The following is a 23,717-nucleotide window of genomic DNA, read 5'->3' on the forward strand; positions in this document are numbered from 1 at the left end:
AAAACAAAAGGTGACAGAGCTTTTGTGGTGGCTGCCCCTAAACTATGGAACAGTCTTCCACTGCCAATGAGGTCTGCCCAGACCCTAGAGAGTTTTAAAGCTCAGCTAAAGACTCACCTGTTTTTATTGGCATTTTGAGGCCTGGTAAGCCATGTCATGATTGTTTTAATGTATTGCAGCTTTTGATTTTGTTTATACTGTATTTTGTATTTCTCTGTTTCTATATTGTAAAGCACTTTGGTGCAACTTCGGTTGGTTTTTAAATGTGCTATATAAATAAAGTTGACCTTGACTTAAAAATACTATAAGGTCTAGCTGATAAAGTCAAGTTTATTTTAATATAGCTTCATATCACAGTCTCAACAGGCTTCACAGACCCAGCGTGGAACAACCCCTGACCTTAACCCTTGAAGATGGAATTTTTTTTAAGAAACCTCGGATGGGAAATTCAATGAGAGGTCATCCCAACAAGGACAAGGACAGGCGTGCAGGAGGTGGCGAGGTGCTACCAACTGAGAACTGGTAAAGTAAATAGGAGATCTCCTGGAAATGTTTGTCAAAATCCTTGTCAAAAAAAGAAGTGAAGCAGGCAGTCTGGGAGCCTTGTAAGAAGGTGGAGAGAAGAGAGGAGGGGGAGCTGAAGATGGAGGGGTAGGAAGAGAAAAGACAGATTAGACTAGAGGTTGACTTCCTAGAATTTAAGTGTGAGAGATAGTGTGCTGAGAGAGACAGAGAGAAGAGAGATATAGTGTGCTTAGAGAGACAGAGAGAGAGAGAGAGACAGAGAGAGCAGTGGTAGTGTGCTTAGAGAGAGAGAAACAGAGGGGGTAGTGTGCTTAGAGAGAGAGACAGATAGAGAGAAAGAGAGCGAGAGCGGGGGGTACTGTGCTGAGAGAGAGAGAGAGAGAGAGAGAGAAAGAGAGACAGATAGAGAGAAAGAGAGAGCAAGAGCGGGGGGTACTGTGCTGAGAGAGGAGAGAGAGAGAGAGAGACGGAGAGAGAGAGTGAAAGAGAGAGAGAGTGAAAGAGAGAGAGAGCGAGACAGAGACAGACAGAGACAGAGACAGAGAGAGAGAGAGAGAGAGAGAGAGAGAGAGAGAGAGAGACGTTACAGTTATCACAGATAATTAGCTATATTCTCCTTTATTGTCATACTGTCATGAAGACAGCGCTGGCCGCTCCACCAGTCCTCAACGCGCACAATAACAAAACAAAAGCCGGGGGGCGGAAAGGCATAGAGGGGGTCGTTTCCCAGCAACAGATTGGTGCTTTAATGTGCGTTTCGTTAATACTTGTTAAAACGGGATACTAAAAGGGACGGCTGGCGAAATCGCCAAGGCAACCCCACCGGCGGTAGGGATGGGTACCAAATGGGGTACCGGTATCGGTTCAAATGTGAACAGTACCCAACCCTAACCGCCGGGCCAACTGCTCTAAGGAGAGACCAAACGTCTCAACGGGATCATTTAAAACTCTTTATTTTTTTGCCTTTCTATCTTTTTCTCCCGTCTCAATTTAGTCGTTATACCAATTCCCTTCCTGGTCGTTGCGTGCATTGCCCTACTGTCGGTCTGGGGAGGGTGTAGACCACCACATGCTGCCCTACTGTCGGTCTGGGGAGGGTGTAGACTACCACATGCTGCCCTACTGTCGGTCTGGGGAGGGTGTAGACTACCACATGCTGCCCTACTGTCGGTCTGGGGAGGGTGTAGACTACCACATGCTGCCCTGCTGTCCGTCTGGGGAGGGTGTAGCCTACCACATGCTGCCCTACTGTCGGTCTGGGGAGGGTGTAGAGTACCACATGCTGCCCTACTGTCGGTCTGGGGAGGGTGTAGACTATCACATGCTGCCCTACCGTCAGTCTGGGGAGGGGGTAGACTATCACATGCTGCCCTACTGTCAGTCTGGGGAGGGGGTAGACTATCACATGCTGCCCTACTGTCAGTCTGGGGAGGGTGTAGACTACCACATGCTACCCTACTGTCAGTCTGGGGAGGGTATAGACCACCACATGCTGCCCTACTGTCAGTCTGGGGAGGGTGTAGACTACCACATGCTGCCCTACTGTCAGTCTGGGGAGGGTGTAGACTACCACATGCTGCCCTACTGTCAGTCTGGGGAGGGTGTAGACTATCACATGCTTCCCTACTGTCGGCCTGGGGAGGGGGTAGACCTTAGACTACCACATGCTGCCCTACTGTCAGTCTGGGGAGGGGGTAGACTATCACATGCTGCCCTACTGTCAGTCTGGGGAGGGGGTAGACTATCACATGCTGCCCTACTGTCAGTCTGGGGAGGGGGTAGACTATCACATGCTGCCCTACTGTCAGTCTGGGGAGGGGGTAGACCTTAGACTACCACATGCTGCCCTACTGTCAGTCTGGGGAGGGGGTAGACTATCACATGCTGCCCTACTGTCAGTCTGGGGAGGGTGTAGACTATCACATGCTGCCCTACTGTCGGCCTGGGGAGGGTGTAGACTATCACATGCTGCCCTACTGTCGGTCTGGGGAGGGGGTAGACTATCACATGCTGCCCTACTGTCAGTCTGGGGAGGGTGTAGACTATCACATGCTGCCCTACTGTCGGCCTGGGGAGGGTGTAGACTACCACATGCTGCCCTACTGTCGGCCTGGGGAGGGTGTAGACTATCACATGCTGCCCTACTGTCGGCCTGGGGAGGGTGTAGACTATCACATGCTGCCCTACTGTCGGTCTGGGGAGGGTGTAGACTATCACATGCTGCCCTACTGTCGGCCTGGGGAGGGTGTAGACTACCACATGCTGCCCTACTGTCGGCCTGGGGAGGGTGTAGACTATCACATGCTGCCCTACTGTCGGTCTGGGGAGGGTGTAGACTATCACATGCTGCCCTACTGTCGGTCTGGGGAGGGTGTAGACTACCACATGCTGCCCTACTGTCGGCCTGGGGAGGGTGTAGACCACAGATCACATGTGGAGTCGCCAGCCGCTTCTTTTCACCTGACAACGAGGAGTTTCACTGGGAGAATGTAATGCGTGCAGAGGTTGGCGCTATTTCCCCCAGATCCCCTCCCTGCTGAACAAGCGCCCCGACCAACCAGTAGGAGTCGCTGTTTGCAACGACCAGGACTCGTACGCCACCGGCTTCCCACCCGTGAACACTGACAATTGTGTTCGTAGGGACGACTGACCAAGCCGGAGGTATCGCCGACAGCTGGATTCGATCCCAGAGTCTCTGCCGTGGTAGGCGAGTGCTTAGTCCTCTACGCTACCCAGCCACTCCACATAATTTACAACTCTCTTGCACATAAATAACGGAAAACGCAACGGTAACACTTCACACTGATCTGCACTTTGGGGCGCGAGGCAAGACGGGCCGGCAGGGCGTGCCGTCAGGGGGTTGAAATAGGGTCGTAATGCCCGACTTGTCACGTTTAAGAGCGGCAGGGACGTCGGCGGCACCTGTAGCAATTAGGGGTCAAGTGTCTTGCTCAAGGACACTTCAACACGCTGCCTGTGGGAGGAGCGGGAATCAAACCGGGAACCTTTCCGACTACCAGATGACTGCTCTCTACCTCCTGAGCCACTGTCGTCACACCCCCCCCCCCCCCCCCCAACTCCTAGTAGACGACAGAAAGGCAGCCTTTGGTCGAGAAGAAAAGTGAAAACGGGGGTTCAGTCGTCTTCATACGATAATCTCAAATAGTAAATTGTGTTTAACACATTCCCTGCCATAACTTATATCCATCAATATAGCCAGTCTGCCACCACTGTAAGCCTATGGAGATGTTCACCTTCTTTGCAGGGCTATAACTTTTTAAATTGTATTGCTATATTGACATTACTATGGCCCATTCAACATCGATTATCTATCGTTCAGGATGTAGGAACGTTATACTTTTTCATTCAAACATTCATACAAAAATACCTTCTAGAATATAAGTATGTTTTTATCGTTTTCTGCAGTAATTCCTAGAATGTAAGTTATAGGCCTAAACGCATATATAGATTATCGATTGCCGTTTATTCCCGATACACGCTATATTAAAAAATTAAACTGTATATGATCCTATACGTTATGCGTCATCATGCGCGGAGGAAAGGGGGGGGGGGGGTCGTTTATAATTCGTCAGTAAATGCTTTATGTAGTATGGGTGATATATTGATCAGATCGGTTTGCAGTGAAATGAATAAACAATTGGGCTGAAAATAATGTTAGCGTCCCCTTACCGTTCGCCGATGAGACTGGCGGTGAAATATCCCAAGTATAGGACGTCGATCGCCTAGGTCCATTTCCGGTTTGTATGTCGCAATAAACGCCGAAATCATATCGATTATTAAGTTTATAAAGCGATCCATATGTACTATAGTGTCTGTCGGGAGCCTTGCAACAATGTCTGACGGCCGGATGAATTTAATCGACGCACACCTCCCACTTCCTGTTGTTCGAGTGTAACTCGCCCGACCATCCACCAGGCGGCGGTATTGAGCCGTTGTTGTATTGAGCCGTAGGGTCCAGCTGCAGCGCCGGAGGTGTATATATGAATTATGAATGCCATGGCGAAAAAATGAAATATTGATCTCAATAACGCTGTACAGAGTGGATGGCGGGGAATGTGTTAATAATCGTGACGTAGGGCTGGGCGATAAAACGATAACGATAAATATCGCGATAAATTATTTCCTCGAAATAAACATGAAACGTGGTCGCAAAGTTTCGATATATCGATTTTCCAAGTTTGGCTCCGCTCAGCCTCGGCTCAACACACTCACTAACAACAACCAACGTTACGTGATGACGTGCTTACGCACCACAGCTCCAGATGCGCTACTGTTTTGGTTTAGGACTCAAGGCTGGCTAGGATAGTTAGCTTGCACGGCGCTATTTTATATATTTACGTGCCGAGTATGTGTGTGGCGTGAATTCTGATGCCACGGTTATAGTAGTGTGTGGTATACGGTGGACGTCGTTGCAATGTATTGTGGCGGAACAGAGTATTTTAGGGATATTTATTTAGTACATTGGGATACACTGCTCGCTCTGGCTAACTGCTAACGTGCGCGGACTGATGACGACATCAACTCGAGACATTCGCAGCAGAAAAACAAGTCTATTAATAGCCCGTCCATCGGCGCCGGGCATAATAAGTTAATTAAACTTGACAGACATTATATCGACGATAATTATCGATATCGAGTTATATGAAAATAATTTTATAGCGATAACGTTTTTGGCCATATCGCCCAGCCCTATCGTGACGTCAATATCAATCAAAAACTATCGTGATTATGATTTTTTGTCTATAGTCGAGCAGCCCTAGTGCACATGTGCCATTGGGGGGGGGGGGGGGGGGGGGGGGTGTAAAGCGAGCCCCGCGCGAGGAGAGAGTTCGACACACGACACGGAGATCTCATTTCCAGACCTGCCCGCCGGCCAGCTGGGGACCGGTGTCCTCTCCTCCTCCATCCATCCTCATTATTAACCACGTCGCCCAGACCATAACCACCGGGGGCCAGACACAGCCCCGTCGGCACGGCAACAGCATCTCCCTCCCAGCTGTGCATTTGAGAGACGTGGCTCCGTTCGGACCGGGCAGCGGGTGCCTCTCTCTCTCAAGACCGCTTCAGGCGGGGGGGGGGAGTAACTGTGAGCTGCTGCACAACACACACTATATACTCGTCACAATACCAAGAGATACATCATTGCATTGACAACAGTAATAATAATAATAATAATAATAGATTGGATTTAAAGAGAGAAGCGGCTTTCTCAGACTCAAGGACACTGTACAAGGAGAGAGAAGCTATATAAAAAAACTGGTACAAAAAATGAATATATATATGTGTACTACAGTAACAACAGGAAAAAACTGCACGGTATTATGTTTCTAAAACTTCATCCAAAAGCTCTAGCTGCCGTCGTCTCGTAGCCAGAAGTGAGAACTAGTGTGTAACACTTATTTCTACGTTCTCTGTCAAAAAAGAAGAAGAAAAGAACGAGAAAAAGACTAAAAGAATGCAGTCTTTTTAACTGATAATAAAATGGGTGAGGATGCTCTCTGGTGGAATTAAAGCAGCGCTGGTCTCGGGGACGGAGGGATAGAGACGCTGTCGCCAGGTGGGATGCGTTACATGATCGTCCCAGAGGCTTCCATTCATCCTGGTTCAAGATTATCGTTTGCAAGTCATAACCAGGCGAATAAATTACCATACAGAGGGCAATATGACCATACAGAGGATACAGAGGGCAATATGACCATACAGAGGAGGCAATATGACCATACAGAGGGCAATATGACCATACAGAGGACCATACAGAGGGCAATATGACCATACAGAGGACCATACAGAGGGCAATATGACCATACAGAGGAGGCAATATGACCATACAGAGGGCAATATGACCATACAGAGGACCATACAGAGGGCAATATGACCATACAGAGGAGGCAATATGACCATACAGAGGAGGCAATATGACCATACAGAGGGCAATATGACCATACAGAGGGCAATATGACCATACAGAGGAGGCAATATGACCATACAGAGGAGGCAATATGACCATACAGAGGGCAATATGACCATACAGAGGGCAATATGACCATACAGAGGGCAATATGACCATACAGAGGGCAATATGACCATACAGAGGGCAAAACAAATTGTACAGAAGGCAAAATGATCATATAGAGGGCAAAGAGGAAACAGAGTTGTCATGAGGGAGAAAATAAGGGTTATTTGACTTTGACAACGACTCAATGGACCTATCCCAAACCCCGCCCCCGTTTCTTGATCCTCCAAGAAAGGGCACGTAAAGTGACATAATGAAATTTAATTATTGATGAGGAACACTGTGGACATTTGCCACATCAACACTGTTTGTTTTCTTCTCTCGGGGATTCCGAGACGTAGGCCAACGTTGTGGTTTTAAATGATCAAATAAACCTAGAATAAACTATTGTAATCCAGACATCATGCAGAGTATCTGGGGTCACTGTTGAAAGACAAAAGCAGGAGCTTGTGGACGGTGGGAGGAGGGGGGGGGGCCCTGGGTTTTTTTTTTTTTTTAGCAAATTGAACTTAACAGAGGAAGCTAATGGGATCGGCTCACAGCTAATGGAAGGCTGCATCAATATCTGACTATTACACAAACTGTGGGGCGGGGCGGGGGGTTATAAAATAGAGAGAGATAGAGAGAGCAAAGAATGATGCAAGACAGAGAAAGTATCAAACTGATGTGATCGGAAAATATTATCATGTCCATATATCTGTGTTAAATACATATTCTCTGTACAGTCTTGGCTGGTTGATATAGTTTGGCTAGTATACAGCTCAGACACTGGGGGCGACAGTCTGACAGTGTGTCTTAAAACAACAGCCAAAAGGGCCAGGAGATCATAGGACACGTCCAAGGTTCTTTTCGACTCCAGTTCTTGACCCTAGACCCATCTTTTGTTTTCTCACTAGGGCATTTTTGTTTACCTTTCTTGTCATAACTGGTCATGTTATGTACGTCATGTCAATTATGTATTTGTAAGTCTGACCAGAGCTCTTGATCAATTTCTGGTCAGACACTTTGTGTGTACACATGCGTTTCTGATTATAAACTGATCATATTCTTTCTATGGCCATGGAAACAGATAAATAAACTATGTTCTTTTTTTTTTTACTAATTGACCTAAAGAGAGTGAAGACAGCAATAAGGGTTAAGATCCCTTAAGTTTGCTCTGAACAGGGAAACTCTGCATTTTGTTATGATGCCTCTCTAGCTCATGGCATGAACTAAAAAACCTTGATCTCCAACCTTTCAAGTTGTATGTGGTTTAATTAATTGTTATCCTTACTTGTCTAATTGTTATGATTGTATAAGCTTTTCTCTTAACTCTGTATGTTTCTCTTAACTCTGTATGTTTCTCTTAACTCTGCATGTTTCTCTTAACTCTGCATGTTTCTCTTAACTCTATGTTTATCTTAACTCTGTTTCTCTTAACTGTATGTTTCTCTTAACTCTGCATGTTTCTCTTAACTATGCATGTTTCTCTTAACTCTGCATGTTTCTCTTAACTCTGTTTCTCTTAACTATATGTTTCTCTTAACTGTATGTTTCTCTTAACTCTGCATGTTTCTCTTAACTCTGTTTCTCTTAACTGTATGTTTCTCTTAACTGTATGTTTCTCTTAACTCTGCATGTTTCTCTTAACTCTGCATGTTTCTCTTAACTCTGTTTCTCTTAACTGTATGTTTCTCTTAACTGTATGTTTCTCTTAACTCTGTTTCTCTTAACTGTATGTTTCTCTTAACTCTGTATGTTTCTCTTAACTCTGTTTCTCTTAACTCTGTATGTTTCTCTTAACTCTGTATGTTTCTCTTAACTGTATGTTTCTCTTAACTCTGTTTCTCTTAACTCTGTTTCTCTTAACTCTGTTTCTCTTAACTCTGTATGTTTCTCTTAACTCTGCATGTTTCTCTTAACTGTATGTTTCTCTTAACCCTGTATGTTTCTCTTAACTGTATGTTTCTCTTAACTCTGTATGTTTCTCTTAACTCTGTATGTTTCTCTTAACTCTGTTTCTCTTAACTGTATGTTTCTCTTAACTCTGTATGTTTCTCTTAACTCTGTATGTTTCTCTTAACTCTGTTTCTCGTAACTGTATGTTTCTCTTAACTCTGTATGTTTCTCTTAAATCTGTTTCTCTTAACTGTATGTTTCTCTTAACTCTGTATGTTTCTCTTAACTGTATGTTTCTCTTAACTGTATGTTTCTCTTAACTCTGTTTCTCTTAACTCTGTTTCTCTTAACTCTGTATGTTTCTCTTAACTCTGTATGTTTCTCTTAACTCTGTATGTTTCTCTTAACTCTGTATGTTTCTCTTAACTGTATGTTTCTCTTAACTCTGTATGTTTCTCTTAACTCTGTATGTTTCTCTTAACTGTATGTTTCTCTGAACTCTGTATGTTTCTCTGAACTCTGTATGTTTCTCTGAACTCTGCATGTTTCTCTGAACTCTGTATGTTTCTCTGAACTCTGCATGTTTCTCTTAACTGTATGTTTCTCTTAACTCTGTATGTTTCTCTGAACTCTGCATGTTTCTCTGAACTCTGTATGTTTCTCTGAACTCTGCATGTTTCTCTTAACTGTATGTTTCTCTGAACTCTGTATGTTTCTCTGAACTCTGCATGTTTCTCTTAACTCCTTAACTCTGCATGTTTCTCTTAACTCTGCATGTTTCTCTGAACTCTGCATGTTTCTCTTAACTCCTTAACTCTGCATGTTTCTCTGAACTCTGCATGTTTCTCTTAACTCTGCATGTTTCTCTTAACTCTGTATGTTTCTCTGAACTCTGTATGTTTCTCTGAACTCTGTATGTTTCTCTGAACTCTGTATGTTTCTCTGAACTCTGCATGTTTCTCTGAACTCTGCATGTTTCTCTTAACTCTGTATGTTTCTCTGAACTCTGTATGTTTCTCTGAACTCTGCATGTTTCTCTGAACTCTGTATGTTTCTCTGAACTCTGCATGTTTCTCTTAACTCTGTATGTTTCTCTGAACTCTGTATGTTTCTCTGAACTCTGCATGTTTCTCTGAACTCTGTATGTTTCTCTGAACTCTGCATGTACACTCGACGTGACTGTAAACAAGGGAAACCGCCCGTTGCCTTTAGAATTGAAATAAAGGTTTGAAATGAAAGCAGCACTTTAACCCTTTCACAACCGCGCAACAGAAGGTTAACCCTTTCACTACCACACTACAGACGGTTAACCGTCTGTAGTGTGGTAGTGAAAGGGTTAACCTTCTGTCGGCAGTGAAAAGGTTAACCGCCTGTAGTGCGGTAGTGAAAGGGTTAACCCTTTGGTAGTGAAATGGTCAACCTTCTGTAGTGCGGCAGTGAAAGGGTTAACCTCTTGTCGTGTGTGGCAGTGAAAGGGTTAACCTTCTGTATTGTCGCAGTGAAAGGGTTAACCTTCTGTCGTGTGGCGCAGTGTAAAGGGTTAACCTTCTGTCGTGTGGCAGTGAACGGGTTAAAAAAAAGAAAGAGCCACTCACCATGTGCCGCAGGTCGTCGAAGCCGTTGAGCAGCAGCTTGCTCTCGTACTGCGGCAGCCCCACGTGCTCCAGCCAGTCCCCCACCGGCTGCTCCAGCGGCCCCCGGCCCCCGGCACCTGGCGACGACAGAGGGAAGCGCTTCAGCAAGGAGAAGCCCTTCAGCCGGTAGCAGCGGCACTCCGAGGACGACACGTGGCACTGCCACATCATCCTCGGCCAGCAGCGCCGAGCGCACCCGCAGCAGGACGCCCCCGGGGGAGACAGGGTGCCTCTCTTTACGTGTGGGGGGGGTGGGACCCGTGTGGGGGGGTGGGACCCGTGTGGCCGCCTACCACCACGCGGTCTTCAACGGAGACAGGTTAAACCACCCCACCACCCCGGGTCTCGGGGGTGAAGGAAGATTCCGAAAGGGGGGGGGGGGGGGGGGGGGGGGGCGGCTTTAGCCGGTTTTGTGTTACCAACTGAAATCCACTGTTTGTTCGGCGAGGGTTAGTCGGTTAGTATACGGTGTTAAAAAAAAATAAACTGCGTCACGTATTCCGCGCCCCCGGCCTCGCGTAAGAAACCACAGAAAACGTGTTCACATCCACGTCGAAAAAAACTCCACTACGAGCTCCCATTCATCAGGAGACAGGCCTTTTGTGTGTTTCTAGAAATACAAGCTCGCTGGAACTCCGCTACTCATCCTATTAATTAAAAGTCCCGGCTTCTAATGAGGATGGAGAAAGAAAGAGAGAGGCGTGCGAGAGTGGAGCTCTCGTTTTCACGGGCAGCGTGGGAGTTTGGAGATTCGTTTTTTCGACCCGGCGGAGAGAGTTTCTACTTCGCAACTTTGTGGAGGAGAGCAGCAGTGTGGGAGACAGCTGGGTAATTATCAAAGACAGTCTCCCTACCTCCCTCCCTCCCCCGCCCGCCGATTCACAGATCTCCCCCTCGTCAGCACATTATCCACACACACACACACACACACACACACACACACACACACACACACACACACACACACACACACACACTAACACAGAGTGGAATCTCCTGCCCGGGACCGCATGGAGGAGCAGCAGGAGAGAGAGATGAGCCACGGCGGCGCTAACGGGCAGCAAAAGAGTGGCTGATGATGATGAGCCAATATGCCTAAAAAGGTTAACCGACGCCGCGAGAGCCACACCGAAGACGGCGCTTAGCTTGCGAGCGGGACCACAACTGGACCGCCTAGTCAGTAGCCTCTAACCCTTTGTTTCTAAAAACCTGGCAACATTTTAAATCAAATAAAGTGAACTCAATTTGCGATGCTAACGCATCTTGTGCGTTTTGGTTTGACCAGAAGAACAATTGTTCTCAGGGACACGGTGCTATATCCGATATAATATTCAGCCTTATCAGTTTAATCTAATTCAGGAAGACTGCCTGTAACAAAGAGATACCACAAGATAAAACCATTAAGCTGAACGAGGGAAACGGCAAAGTAAAAGCTGCTTTTTCTTTAATTCCCAGAAACAACACACTCTACTCGTCTATGTACTACATACACACAGTCATACTACACACACACACACACACACACACACACACACACACACAAAATGCTGCTACACACACAGTCCTGCTACAAACACACAAAATGCTGCTACACACACAGTCCTGCTACAAACACACACACCTGCTACACACACACCTGCTACACACAGTGCTGCTACACACACAGTCCAGTCCTGCTACACACACAGTCCAGTCCTGCTACACACACACACACACACACACACACACACACACACCTGCTACACACAGTGCTGCTACACACACAGTCCAGTCCTGCTACACACACAGTCCTGCTACACACAGTCCTGCTACACACACAGTGCTGCTACACACACAGTCCAGTCCTGCTACACACACAGTCCTGCTACACACAGTCCTGCTACACACACAGTGCTACTACACACACAGTCCAGTCCTGCTACACACACAGTCCTGCTACACACAGTCCTGCTACACACACAGTCCTGCTACACACACAGTCCTGCTACACACAGTGCTGCTACACACAGTCCTGCTACACACTGTCCTGCTACACAGTCACACACAGTCCTGCTACACACACAGTCCTGCTACACACTGTCCTGCAACAAACACAGTGCTGCTACACACAGTCCTGCTACACACTGTCCTGCTACACACAGTCCTGCTACACACAGTGCTGCTACACACACAGTCCTGCTACACACACAGTCCTGCTACACACACAGTCCTGCTACACACTGTCCTGCAACAAACACAGTCCTGCTACACACACAGTGCTGCTACACACACAGTCCTGCTACACACAGTCCTGCTACACACTGTCCTGCACAAACACAGTGCTGCTACAAACACCGTCTCTACGGGGGAGACTCCAGGCCCCACTGCACACTTCTCTCTCTCCACTCCGACAGCAGATCCGGTAAAGTATCCCAGTAGGTAAAGTATTCAGTAACGCTCCTCTCGGCCGGGTCATCGGACCGGACTCTTCTGGGCAGCGGAATCAAGACACACGAGAAGAAGCGCTCAAGTCGCTCCACTCCTCCTCAGTCTTCAACAGTCTGCACCGTCCGTCTGTCAGATGGCAGTCAAGTCCAGTGGCAGCCACTCCCCCCTCCCTCTCTCTCTCTCTCCCTCCCTCTCTCTCTCCCTCTCCCTCTCCCTCTCTCTGCATAAACCCTGCCCCCCTCAATGCTCCCTCCACTGGTCCCGGTGATGAACACACATGCTGGGGTGGTGTCCTTCCATTGTCCTGACTGTTCACTGCTTCTGCTGCCTGCAACTCCTCTCTCCTCCCTCCTCCCTCCTCCCTCCTCCCTCCCTCCTCTCTCCTCCCTCACTTGCATTTCCCCACTCCCCTCTCTCTCTCTCTCTCCTCTCTCTTTCTCTCTCGGTCTCTCTTTCGCTCTCTCTCTCTCTATCCGTCTCTCACTCTATTGGTCTCTCTTTCTCTCTTACTCTCTCTCTATCAGTCTCTCACTCTCTATCGGTCTCTCTCTCTATCTATCCATCTCACTCTCTCTATCCGTCTCTCACTCTCTCTATCGGTCTCTCTTTCTCTCTCTCACTCTATCACTATCAGTCTCTCACTCTCTCTCTACCCGTCTCTCACTCTATTGGTCTCTCTCTATCCATCTCTCACTCTATTGGTCTCTCTTTCTCTCTCACTCTCTCTCTATCCATCTCTCACTCTATTGGTCTCTCTTTCTCTCTCACTCTCTCTCTATCAGTCTCTCACTCTGTCTCTCACTCTCTATCGGTCTATCGCTCTATCCGTCTCTCACTCTCTATTGGTCTCCCTCTCTCTCTCACTCTATCACTATCAGTCTCTCACTCTCTCTCTATCAGTCTCTCACTCTCTCTCTACCCGTCTCTCACTCTATTGGTCTCTCTCTCTCTCTCCTCTTCCTCTGAGATACAGCGAGCAGGCTGGCTAGTCACTGTGTGTGAGCCGTCACCATGACAGACACCTGTCCCTTCCCTCATTTGTTCTTCATCTCATTCCTTTTTCCTCAATAACACTAAATCTGTTTCTCTCTCTTTCTCTCCCTCACACTACATATTGGCTTAGTGTCTATCTCCCCCTCCATCTTCTCTATTATTCATACACTACATATTTTTATAATTCCTCACACACACAGTCACACACACACACACAGTTAATCAGTAGGCTGAATCAACAGGAAGCAGCAGCAAAGCCCCCCCCCCCCGGTGCAATCAGCAGCAGCGTTGCCGTGGTAAACACACAAACACAGAGCCTGAATCAAACAGAACAACGCAGCACGGCTTCTCACATCTCTTAACCCTTTCACTACCACGCTACAGAAGGTTAACCCTTTCACTACCACGCTACAGAAGGTTAACCTTTCACTACACACTACAGACTGTTAACCTTTCACTACCACACTACAGACGGTTAACCTTTCACTACCACACTACAGACTGTTAACCTTTCACTACCACACTACAGACGCTTAACCTTTCACTACCACACTACAGACTGTTAACCCTTTCACTACCACACTACAGACGGTTAACCCTTTCACTACCACACTACAGACGGTTAACCCTTTCACTACCACACTACAGACGGTTAACCGTATGTAGTGTAGTAGTGAAAGGATGAACCTTCTGTAGTGTGGTAGTGAAAGGGTTAACCTTCTGTCGCGTGGCAGTGATGGGGTTAACCATTTGGTAGTGTGGTAGTGAAAGGGTTAAACAATTCACCAACGGCCGCTACCAGCAGCCTCACTGGAGTAAGACATCCAGAAGACTTGGGGCTAGATCCACAAAGAATGGATTGCACGGTGCTAATTGCACCCTTACTTACAATTCATTATGAATTGAAAATGGGGGACCCTGATGTAAACAAGACCAAAGTCTTTCGCTGGTCTGCATCCCCTTAACAATTGTGTGTATTGAGCAGTACTGGTGATTGATTGAATGGAAATTTTATTAACAGATTGCAGAATGGGTACAATACAGTACGGCTCAATACACACAATTGTTAAGGAGATGCAGACCAGAGAAAGACTTTCGTCTTGTTTACATCAGGGTCCCCCATTTTCAATTCATAATGAATTGTAAGTAAGGGTGCAATTAGCACCGTGCAATCCATTCTTTCTGGATCTAGCACTGGGTCTGGGTGATGGTGCTGATAGTGTGGGCTGGGGAGGCAATGGAGAGAGTGGTTAAATGGTAAATGGACTGCATTTATGTAGCAGCTTTTATCCAAAGCGCTTTACAATTTGTTCCTCACATTTGACCCATTCACTCCACCGATGGCGACCATGCAAGGTGCCAACCTGCTCATCGGGAGCAGTTAGGGGTTTAAGTGTCTTGATCAAGGACACTTGGGACACGCTGCCCGGGAAGAGAGAGAATCTAACCGGGAACCTCCGGATTACCAGATGACTGCTCTCTACCTCCCGAGCCCTGGTTCATCAAGATCAACCACACAAACAAGCCACGCCGGGGAAGGGGGCCTGAATAACCGCTTTACTGCAGTGCTCTCGTTGCTCTCTGTGTCTACAAGGCAACATGAGCTCATCCCCCAACAACATACTCACTGGTTATTAATATTTAAACGGCTCACTCCACACATTTCCATCATCAGGAACTCCTATGAGGGACTGACATGCAAGGTGGTCCACAGAGGGCAGCTCACAGAGGCATTCCAAATGAGGACCGGGGTCAGACAAGGTTGTCTGCTCTCGCCCTTCCTCTTCCTGCTGGCCATTGACTGGATAATGAAGACCTCCACAGCACAGAGCAGGTACGGGATTCAGTGGACACCTTGGACGCAACTGGACGACCTGGACTATGGTGACGATTTGGCACTACTGTCGCACACCCAACAACAGATGCAGGAGAAGACCAACAACGTGGCATCCACTTCCGCGCAAGTGGGACTCAACATCCACAAAGGCAAGGCTAAGATCCTCAAGACCAATGCAGCAAACAACACCAACGCAATCATGCTGGATGGCGAGGCTTTGGAAGAAGTTGAAGCCTTTACCTACCTTGGCAGTGTTATTGACGAGCAGGGCGGCACAGATGCTGACGTTAGAGCACGAATAAGGAAAGCACGTACAGCATTCGTGCAATTACGGAACATCTGGAGCTCAGAAGAACTGACTTCCAACACCAAAGTCAGATTCTTTAACACCAACGTCAAGGCAGTCCTACTATACGGAGCAGAGACGTGGAGAACTACAGCTGCAACCATCAGGAAAGTGCAGGTCTTCATTAACAGCTGCCTGCGGAAGATCATCCACATCTGATGGCCAGACACCATCAGCAACTGCGAACTCTGGCAGAGAACAAACCAGCTGCCCGCAGAAGAAGAAATTAAGAAACGCAGATGGCGCTGGATAGGCCACACCCTGCGAAAGCCCGCAAGTACCATCACCAGACGAGCCCTAACATGGAACCCGCAGGGCAAGCGGAAAAGGGGCCGCCCGAGAAACACCTGGCGCAGAGACCTGGAGGCAGACACCAAGACCATGAAGATGACCTGGAACCAACTGGAGAGAACAGCTCAAGACAGAGATGCTTGGAGATCACTTGTTGACGGCCTATGCCCCAGAAGGGGTAGCAGGCGTAAGTAAGTAAGTAAGTCACTCCACACAGCGCAGACCATAACAGACAAGAACGGGGGGGAGGGATAATGAGACGGCTTCCCCCCCCCCCCCCCCCCCTGCCTTCTTCAACCAAATACTTCTACTGTTTTGCTACAACATGGAGCGCTGTGGGTCTGGCTGTTTTCAGCGTCAACAGAAGAGCGCTGTGGGTTGGGTTGTTTGTTTCCAGTGTCCACGTACGGCGGTGGTGGGCGCCACGGGGACGGAAGGACGAGTCGCGGTTCACTAACCAGAGTCCCCTACACACAGTCCCCATGTGACCGTCCGCCAACCTTAACCCTCTCCCTACCACACTACAGAAGGTTAAAGGAAAACATTTTGGGAAATTAACTTACAGTCTTCTCCAGAGAGAGACAAGAAGATGGATACCAGTTTCCTCTCTGTGTGTTCAGTAGAAAGCTATCTGGCTGCATCAGGGTTTCCGTTAGAAAAAATTGTTGCCGGCGTCAGTGTCCGGTAGATTTCAATCTACCGGTCAAATGAGAGAAATTCCGGTCAGAGTTTATTGAGCTTAAAAACAATTGATAGGCATAAGAATGACAACAAAACAAAAGAATGACATCATCAAGGCATGTAGATTTATAATATTTTTACTTAAAACTAGGCTACTTTTGCGTATAAAGTCATTATATTCCAAATAAAATAAGTCCAGAGACTCTGTGCTGCTGCCGACTTTAAATCAAATAGGTGTCTGTGGGCAGTCGCCCGACATTAATAAACAACAGTCTGTTATAATCACATTTTTATGAGCTAACGAATTCCGTTATATTGGACATTTGTATTAATTATATCAAGCGAAGAACTGAGAAATTTGGCAGAGAGAGACGGCAACATTATCGTAGGTTTGCGTGACGACTCTCTCTCTCTCCACCTCCCAATGACTTATTTGCGAGAGTATGTCGATGCAGAGCAGCAGATTCAGCTGTTATTGGCTCTTTTCTGGCTCTATCTGGGGACCGCACAGCAGCGCCCCCCACCCAACATTGAATTGCCAATGGCTGAATTGGAGTACTGCTGGAGTACTGCACTGTGCTGCTGCTGCTCCGACTCTGCAGCTTCACAAAAGTTCGCACACCCAGCACTAAGCTCTCGCTGACAACTACGTTGTCATTATTAGAAGCAACGATGAAACAAATGTAATGATTGTTTCGTTCATCGCATAGGCTATTTAATTGTAGCCTATTTTAATACAATTCAAATAATCAAATTGTGCTTAGACTCAGGGAATTATTTTCACCGGACATTAAGACCGGAGAGATTAAATATGTCGGACTTCAACAGATTTTGCCGGTCAAATACCGGTAATTACCGGCTAACGGAAACGCTGGGCTGCATGTTAGCCTAGCTTAGCACAATGAATGGAAGCGGACATGACCGGGTAGCCTAGCCATTGTCCAACTAACACCTCTCCCGAAGGCTACCCGGTCATGTCCGCATCCATTCATTGTGCTAAGCTAGGCTAACGTGCAGCCAGGTAGCTTTCTACTGAACGCACAGAGAGGAGACTGGTAGACTGGTAGACTAGAGGAGACTATCTTCTTGTCTCTCTCTGGAGAAGACTGTTCCCAAAATGTTGGAGTTTTCCTTTAACCTTTCACTACCACACTACAGACGGTACCGACAACCTTCTGTAGTGTGGTTGTGAAAGAGTTAACCTTCTGTATTGTCGCAGTGAAAGGGTTAACCATTTGGTAGTGTGGTAGTGAAAGGGTTAAGAGACAGACGGACATGCTACTGAAGAGTCTTAAAGGGGAACTATTTTACTATTTCTTTCACTATTTGGGCACTTTTACACAATTCCTGTGAGTCTATGGAACACCTCTGTAATATATATATATTTTTTTTATTCATTGTTTTGTATTTCTAATCAAGTCCTCAAAAACAGCATTTTTCTACCTCAAGATCTCGAGCCGTTTTGAGCCTGGGCTCCAGGTCCAGGTCCAGCCACTGTGTGCAGCTCATCCTGCACCTCTCCATTATCATGCAGCGGTGTCTTTCTGACATCACAAATCATCACATTTTCAAATGACTCAGTTCAGTGAGGGTGAATATTGTGAGAGGAGAATTGGAAGAATGCGCCAATATGAGAATTTTGAGACATAGATCATATTAATATAAGTTCACCTAGCTAGGAAACAATGCTAAACACTCAAAAAGGCCATTTATAAGATAGTTCCCCTTTAAGATCCTTCTCGTAGAAGAAATACACTCATACATTCACACACACCGACGGCAGAGGAAACCATGCAAGGTGCCAACCTGCTAATCGGGAGCAGTTAGGGGTTAAGTGTCTTGATCAAGGACACTTCGACAACCGCTGCCTGGGAAGAGCGAGAATCGAACCGGGAACCTCCGGATTACCAGACGACTGCTCTACCTTCCAAGCCACTGTTGCCCCATAGAAGAAATCATATTAGGAATAGGTAAGCTAGATCGAATAACCTGTTGTGTGAACAGTACGGTCTAAAGGTATATATATATATATTAGAGCTGGGCCGTTAACGCCGGACTATTATCGCACGTTAAAAAGATTGACGCCATTAATCTATTTTCAAACTTGGGTCTCCTCTCCTCTCTCTGCACGAGAAGCGAGCCGCAGCGACTCAGCGAGCCGCTCACTCACACATGCATACACACACACATACGGGTACTTAATAAGGGAGGGGCCTCTCCGTGGCTCCGTGCTGGTGAAGCGCGCAGCCACACAGACCGAGCTCTGCGCTCATCATGGCGGAGAGAACTAAACGAAAGTCTGGGTACACTTTACGAAAGTCGCTGCCGACAACGCACGTTGCCACAAGTGCAATAAAACATTTGCAAGTATGGGTGGCAATACAAGCAATTTGTCAAAACATCTGTTGTCAAAACATAACATTAGTCTGCAGAAATGCGCCGTTTTCGACTGCTTTGCTCGCAGTGTTCCATCTCCATGCACGTCCTCCACTGCAGGTAAGCCAAGATAATACGGAGTTAGCTAGGCTACTAACAAATTATTACGAATAGGCTAATAAATAAAATATAATTACTTAGCTAATTGTTTAGCTACAAATATATTTGAAAGATGACAACTTTTTATAGATCGTCACAGCCACCATGTCCCAGCCCACCCCTCCTCCCTCTACCACCACCGGTCCCAGCCAAGCCAAGTCCCTTCACCCTAGCAGCTAGGAAGGATGACAGAGGATAGGGTGAACAGGGCTGTGACCCAGTTTGTTGTCAAAGGCCTGCACCCTTTCTCTACACTGGAGTCCAAGGGCTTTAGGTAACAACTAATCATTCAGTGTATATAGTTTTTTTTTATCTTACATTTGTTGTTTATTATAAAAAGGCTATAATTCAGACACATTTAAAACATCGTTGCTGCTGTTGCTGAAGAATATTTATTTATTATATTTATTTATAAAGTTATATAAAAGAACATTGCTGCTGCTGTTGCTGAAGAAATAATATTTATTTATAAAGTTATGAATAATAACGCAATGTCGATAAAGTACCGAACCGTTAGGCAGTATCGATAAGAGTAGTAGTATCGATAGAATCCTAACGATACCCATCCCTAGGTAGAACACACATATTTTGAATGCCTTCGGCAGACTTCAAATGAGCCATTTTAATCTAGATTAATCTAGATTAACTCCAGGATTGCAGATAGATTAATCTAGATTTAAAAAAAAAAAAAAAAAAGTAATCTATGCCCGCCTCTAATATATATATAGGCTAGCTCTGTCACAAGGTGGACACTCTGACAGCTGAGACGGAAGGAAAAGGATGAAAGTCGTCTCCATGTGGAGCACTGGCTCCCACCCTCTAGTCTCTAGTGCGCTGGCACAGCTAAGGAGTGCATTTAGCCACAGGCTCCTCTCTCCTAGATGTGCCAGGTCTGTGGGCCGACAGCGGCTCAGGAGGTAGAGCGGTCGTCTGGTAATCGTAAAAAAAAAAGGTCCCAGTTCGATTCCGGCTCCTCCTGGCAGCGAGTCAAAGTGTCATCGAGCGAGACACTTAACCCCCAACTTCTCCCGATGAGCAGGTTGGCACCTTGCGCGGTCGCCTCCGCCGTCGGTGTGTGAACGTGTGAGTGACCGGGTGACTGTGAGGCGTACGTTGTAATGCACTTTGGATAAAAGCTGCTCTATGAATGCGGCCCATTTACCAAGTGCCGGGGAATGTGTTTACGCGTTGCCATCTGCTATCGGTCTGGTCTATATGGTGATCTGGCACGGCTAAGGAGTGCATTTAGCCACAGGCTGCTCTGCTCTCTCCTAGATGGGAATGTTTTTATGTGTTCCTTTTTGCCATCTGCTGTCCGTTTCTGCAAGGCATCAGTCAGACAGGATGCCACTCGTTATACATTTTAGTCGTAGCATATATCTCTGTATATAACCAATAATGTCACACTTGTATATCTCTGTATGATAATACGATTCAAACGTGTTCACTGTGTACATAACTGTGTTTATCTGCCTGCTCCTGTAGATATGTGTCACTATGTAAATCATTTGAGAGTATTGTATTTATTATCTCCACCAGGCGGCAGCCTGAAGGAGATCATGCAATCGGTCCTGTGTGTGTGTGTGTGTGTGTGTGTGTGTGTGTGTGTGTGTGTGTGTGTGTGTGTGTGTGTGTGTGTGTGTGTGTGTGTGTGTGTATGTGTGTGTGTGTGTGTGTGTGTGACAGAGAGAGACAGACAGAAAGAGACAGAGAGAGAGAGAGACATAGACAGAAAGAGACAGAGACAAAGAGACAAACAGAGAGAGAGAGAGAGAGAGAGAGAGAGAGAGAGAGAGAGAGAGAGAGAGAGAGAGAGAGAGAGAGAGAGGAGACAGACAGAAAGAGAGACAGACAAACACAGAGAGAGAGAGAGACAGAGAGAGAAGGGGGAGATAGATAGAGAGAGACAGACAGACAGACAGAGAAGGGGGGGAGAGAGAGAGAGAGATAGAGAGAGAGATAAGGGGGGAGAGAGAGGGGCTGGATTAGGAACAGGAGGATACATTCGAGGTCAGCTTTAACGCCACACCAGATCAAACATCTATCTGTCTGCAGCAGATTTAGCAAAAACTACAAGGCCGATTGGTCTAATATCTGTTGAGCAATTATGACGTCTATATGAAGAAGGACCTCTTGTGGTTTTGGTGACGCAAGACCTTTACAGTAGCCAATCGAGTGCCACCCAGCCTGACCGGCGGGGATCTACTGGAGAGATGGGAGATGGTAAATGGACCGCATTTATCTAAGTGTATGTTGTGTGTGTGTGTGTGTGTGTGTGTGTGTGCTATTTTGTGTCCACCCTGTGATGTTCAGAGGACGAGGCACATTGAACAAAACTGTCTCGACTGCCGCCTGGTGGACATGTGTGCTCTCCTGAGCGCACTTTTCTAGTTATCTGTATTTTTTGTTTTACAAGGGTGTCCTCTACCTCACAGGGACAGGAGTGCAGAACCAGTGTAGGGAAGTGGGGCATCTAGCTGCGCCCCCCTGTTGAGTGCAGTATCTGGGTTAGAGAACACAGCCGCAAAATGGAGACACACACAAGTGAACCCGTCGGTTCCGTGTAAATGGTAAAAGGGTAAATGGCGCATTTATATAGCAGCTTTTATCCAAAGCACTTTACAATTTTGTTCCCCACATTTCACCCGTTCACTCACACGTTCACACAGCGACGGCAAAAGGCGACCATGCCAGGTGCCACAACCGGGAGCAATTAAGTGTCTTGCTCAAGGACACTTCCGACACGCTGGAGGAGCGGGAATCGAACCGGGAACCTCCGGATTACCAGACGACCACTCTACCTCCTGAGCCACTCACTGTCCCTGTCCCTACAGAGCACCCGTGCCTTCTGTTCATATGAACACCCAGGCAACGTATTGGTGCAGCCACTCCACTCAGGGCCGGGTCGTGGTAGTGAAGCAGAGCGCGCTGGGGGCCCGTCCTTCACCGAGCCCCCCCCCCCCCCCCCCCCCCCCGCTGCTACCGGTCCCCCTCCTCATATGGGTTCTCGTAAAAACGCAGGCCAGCTGTTCACCCTCGAGGTTACCTCAGCCTCGTCATCGGCCATCACATGCTCGCTTCTCTGGCCCATCACCTTAGTATACTGGATCTTTCAAGAGCCAGGTCCCCCCCCCCCCCCACCCGAAGCCATTCAGATGGACGGATCGAATAACCCGTGGGGGTGGGGGTGGGATTACAAACAATCCCAAACATCGTCCGGTAAACACAAGGCCCCCCCCCCCCCCCCAAGAAAAACATCTGCCGTTTCCTACGTTTCCTCCAATCAATCGCGCCATCTGCAATATCCACACACTCGTAAAATTCTCTAACCAACGTCTGCGAGGAGTTTGAGGGGGATAGAAAGGCAGACAATGAAATGCACACTAAGCCGCCTGTACACTTTGAAATATCTCTGCCTACAGCTCGGAGGCTGGTGAGGCTTTATTCTCCATGATTCACGGGCGGCGCATCATCATCCATTCAACTGTGGCAGGATTTACAGCGAGCGGCGAGGGGACAGAAGATCAAATCTGGGGCACTGAGAAATTATAGAAAACGACCCCATTCATTCCCGTCACTCTTTAAAACCCTTTCACTACCACACTAGAGAAGGTTAACCTTTCACTACCACACTACAGACGGTTAACCCTTTCACTACCACACTAGAGAAGGTTAACCCTTTCACTACCACACTACAGACGGTTAACCCTTTCACTACCACAAGAGAGAAGGTTAACCCTTTCACTACCACACTACAGACGGTTAACCCTTTCACTACCACAAGAGAGAAGGTTAACCCTTTCACTACCACACTACAGACGGTTAACCCTTTCACTACCACACTAGAGAAGGTTAACCCTTTCACTACCACACTACAGACGGTTAACCCTTTCACTACCACAAGAGAGAAGGTTAACCCTTTCACTACCACACTACAGACGGTTAACCCGTCGTGTAGTGTGGTCAAAAGGGTTAACCTTCTGTAGTGTGGTAGTGGAAGGGTTAACCGTCTGTAGTGTGGTAGTGAAAGGGTTAAAGTGAGGGGAGCTCCCGTAGCTCACCGCATATCTCGGCGCTATTTCTGCGTCGGGGAAAACCGTGCTCGTCACGGATCTGGGGGACACGAGTTCGATTCCCGGACCCGCCGTCATTTGTCAGAATGTCTTCCCCTGCTCTACATCCCATTTCAACCTGTTTCTGTCGGTCATGCTTGACCAGAAAAGCGATAAACGCTAAAAAATAAAGTAAAAAAAAAAAAAAAAAAAGGGTTAAAGTGTCAACATGCACCAATAAATACAAAGAGGAACCGGCAGGTCACAACGGGAGTGAGAGTGTGAGTGTGAGTGTGTGTGCGTGTGTGTGAGTGTGTGAGTGTGTGTGTGTGTGTGTGATGAAATAACACACGTCCAGCGCTTGGTAATACGTTCCATTCGCCAGGTGCTCGTGGAGCAGTGGACGTGGGTTTCAGCTGGTAATGGTAATCGGGCCCTTTTCCTTTCTCCTCCGGCGGTGTGGAGAGAGAGAGGGGGAGGAGAC

General features: G+C 47.2%; 1 protein-coding gene across 1 annotated transcript in view; it reads right to left on the bottom strand.

The window, feature by feature from the left end:
• Window positions 1-23,717, bottom strand: part of LOC311244167 (ankyrin repeat and SAM domain-containing protein 1A) — a gene marked incomplete at both ends in the record, with an annotated part of 125,785 nt that overhangs the window by 25,532 nt on the left and 76,536 nt on the right. Inside the window, 1 exon segment of the mRNA XM_084333575.1 lies at window positions 10,033-10,148. Within this exon segment, the coding sequence (XP_084189701.1) occupies window positions 10,033-10,148 (116 nt within the window).

Source organism: Notolepis coatsorum (genome assembly GCF_963971535.1).
Source record: "Notolepis coatsorum genome assembly, chromosome: 17".
In the NCBI taxonomy this organism is placed as follows: Eukaryota; Metazoa; Chordata; class Actinopteri; order Aulopiformes; family Paralepididae; genus Notolepis; species Notolepis coatsorum.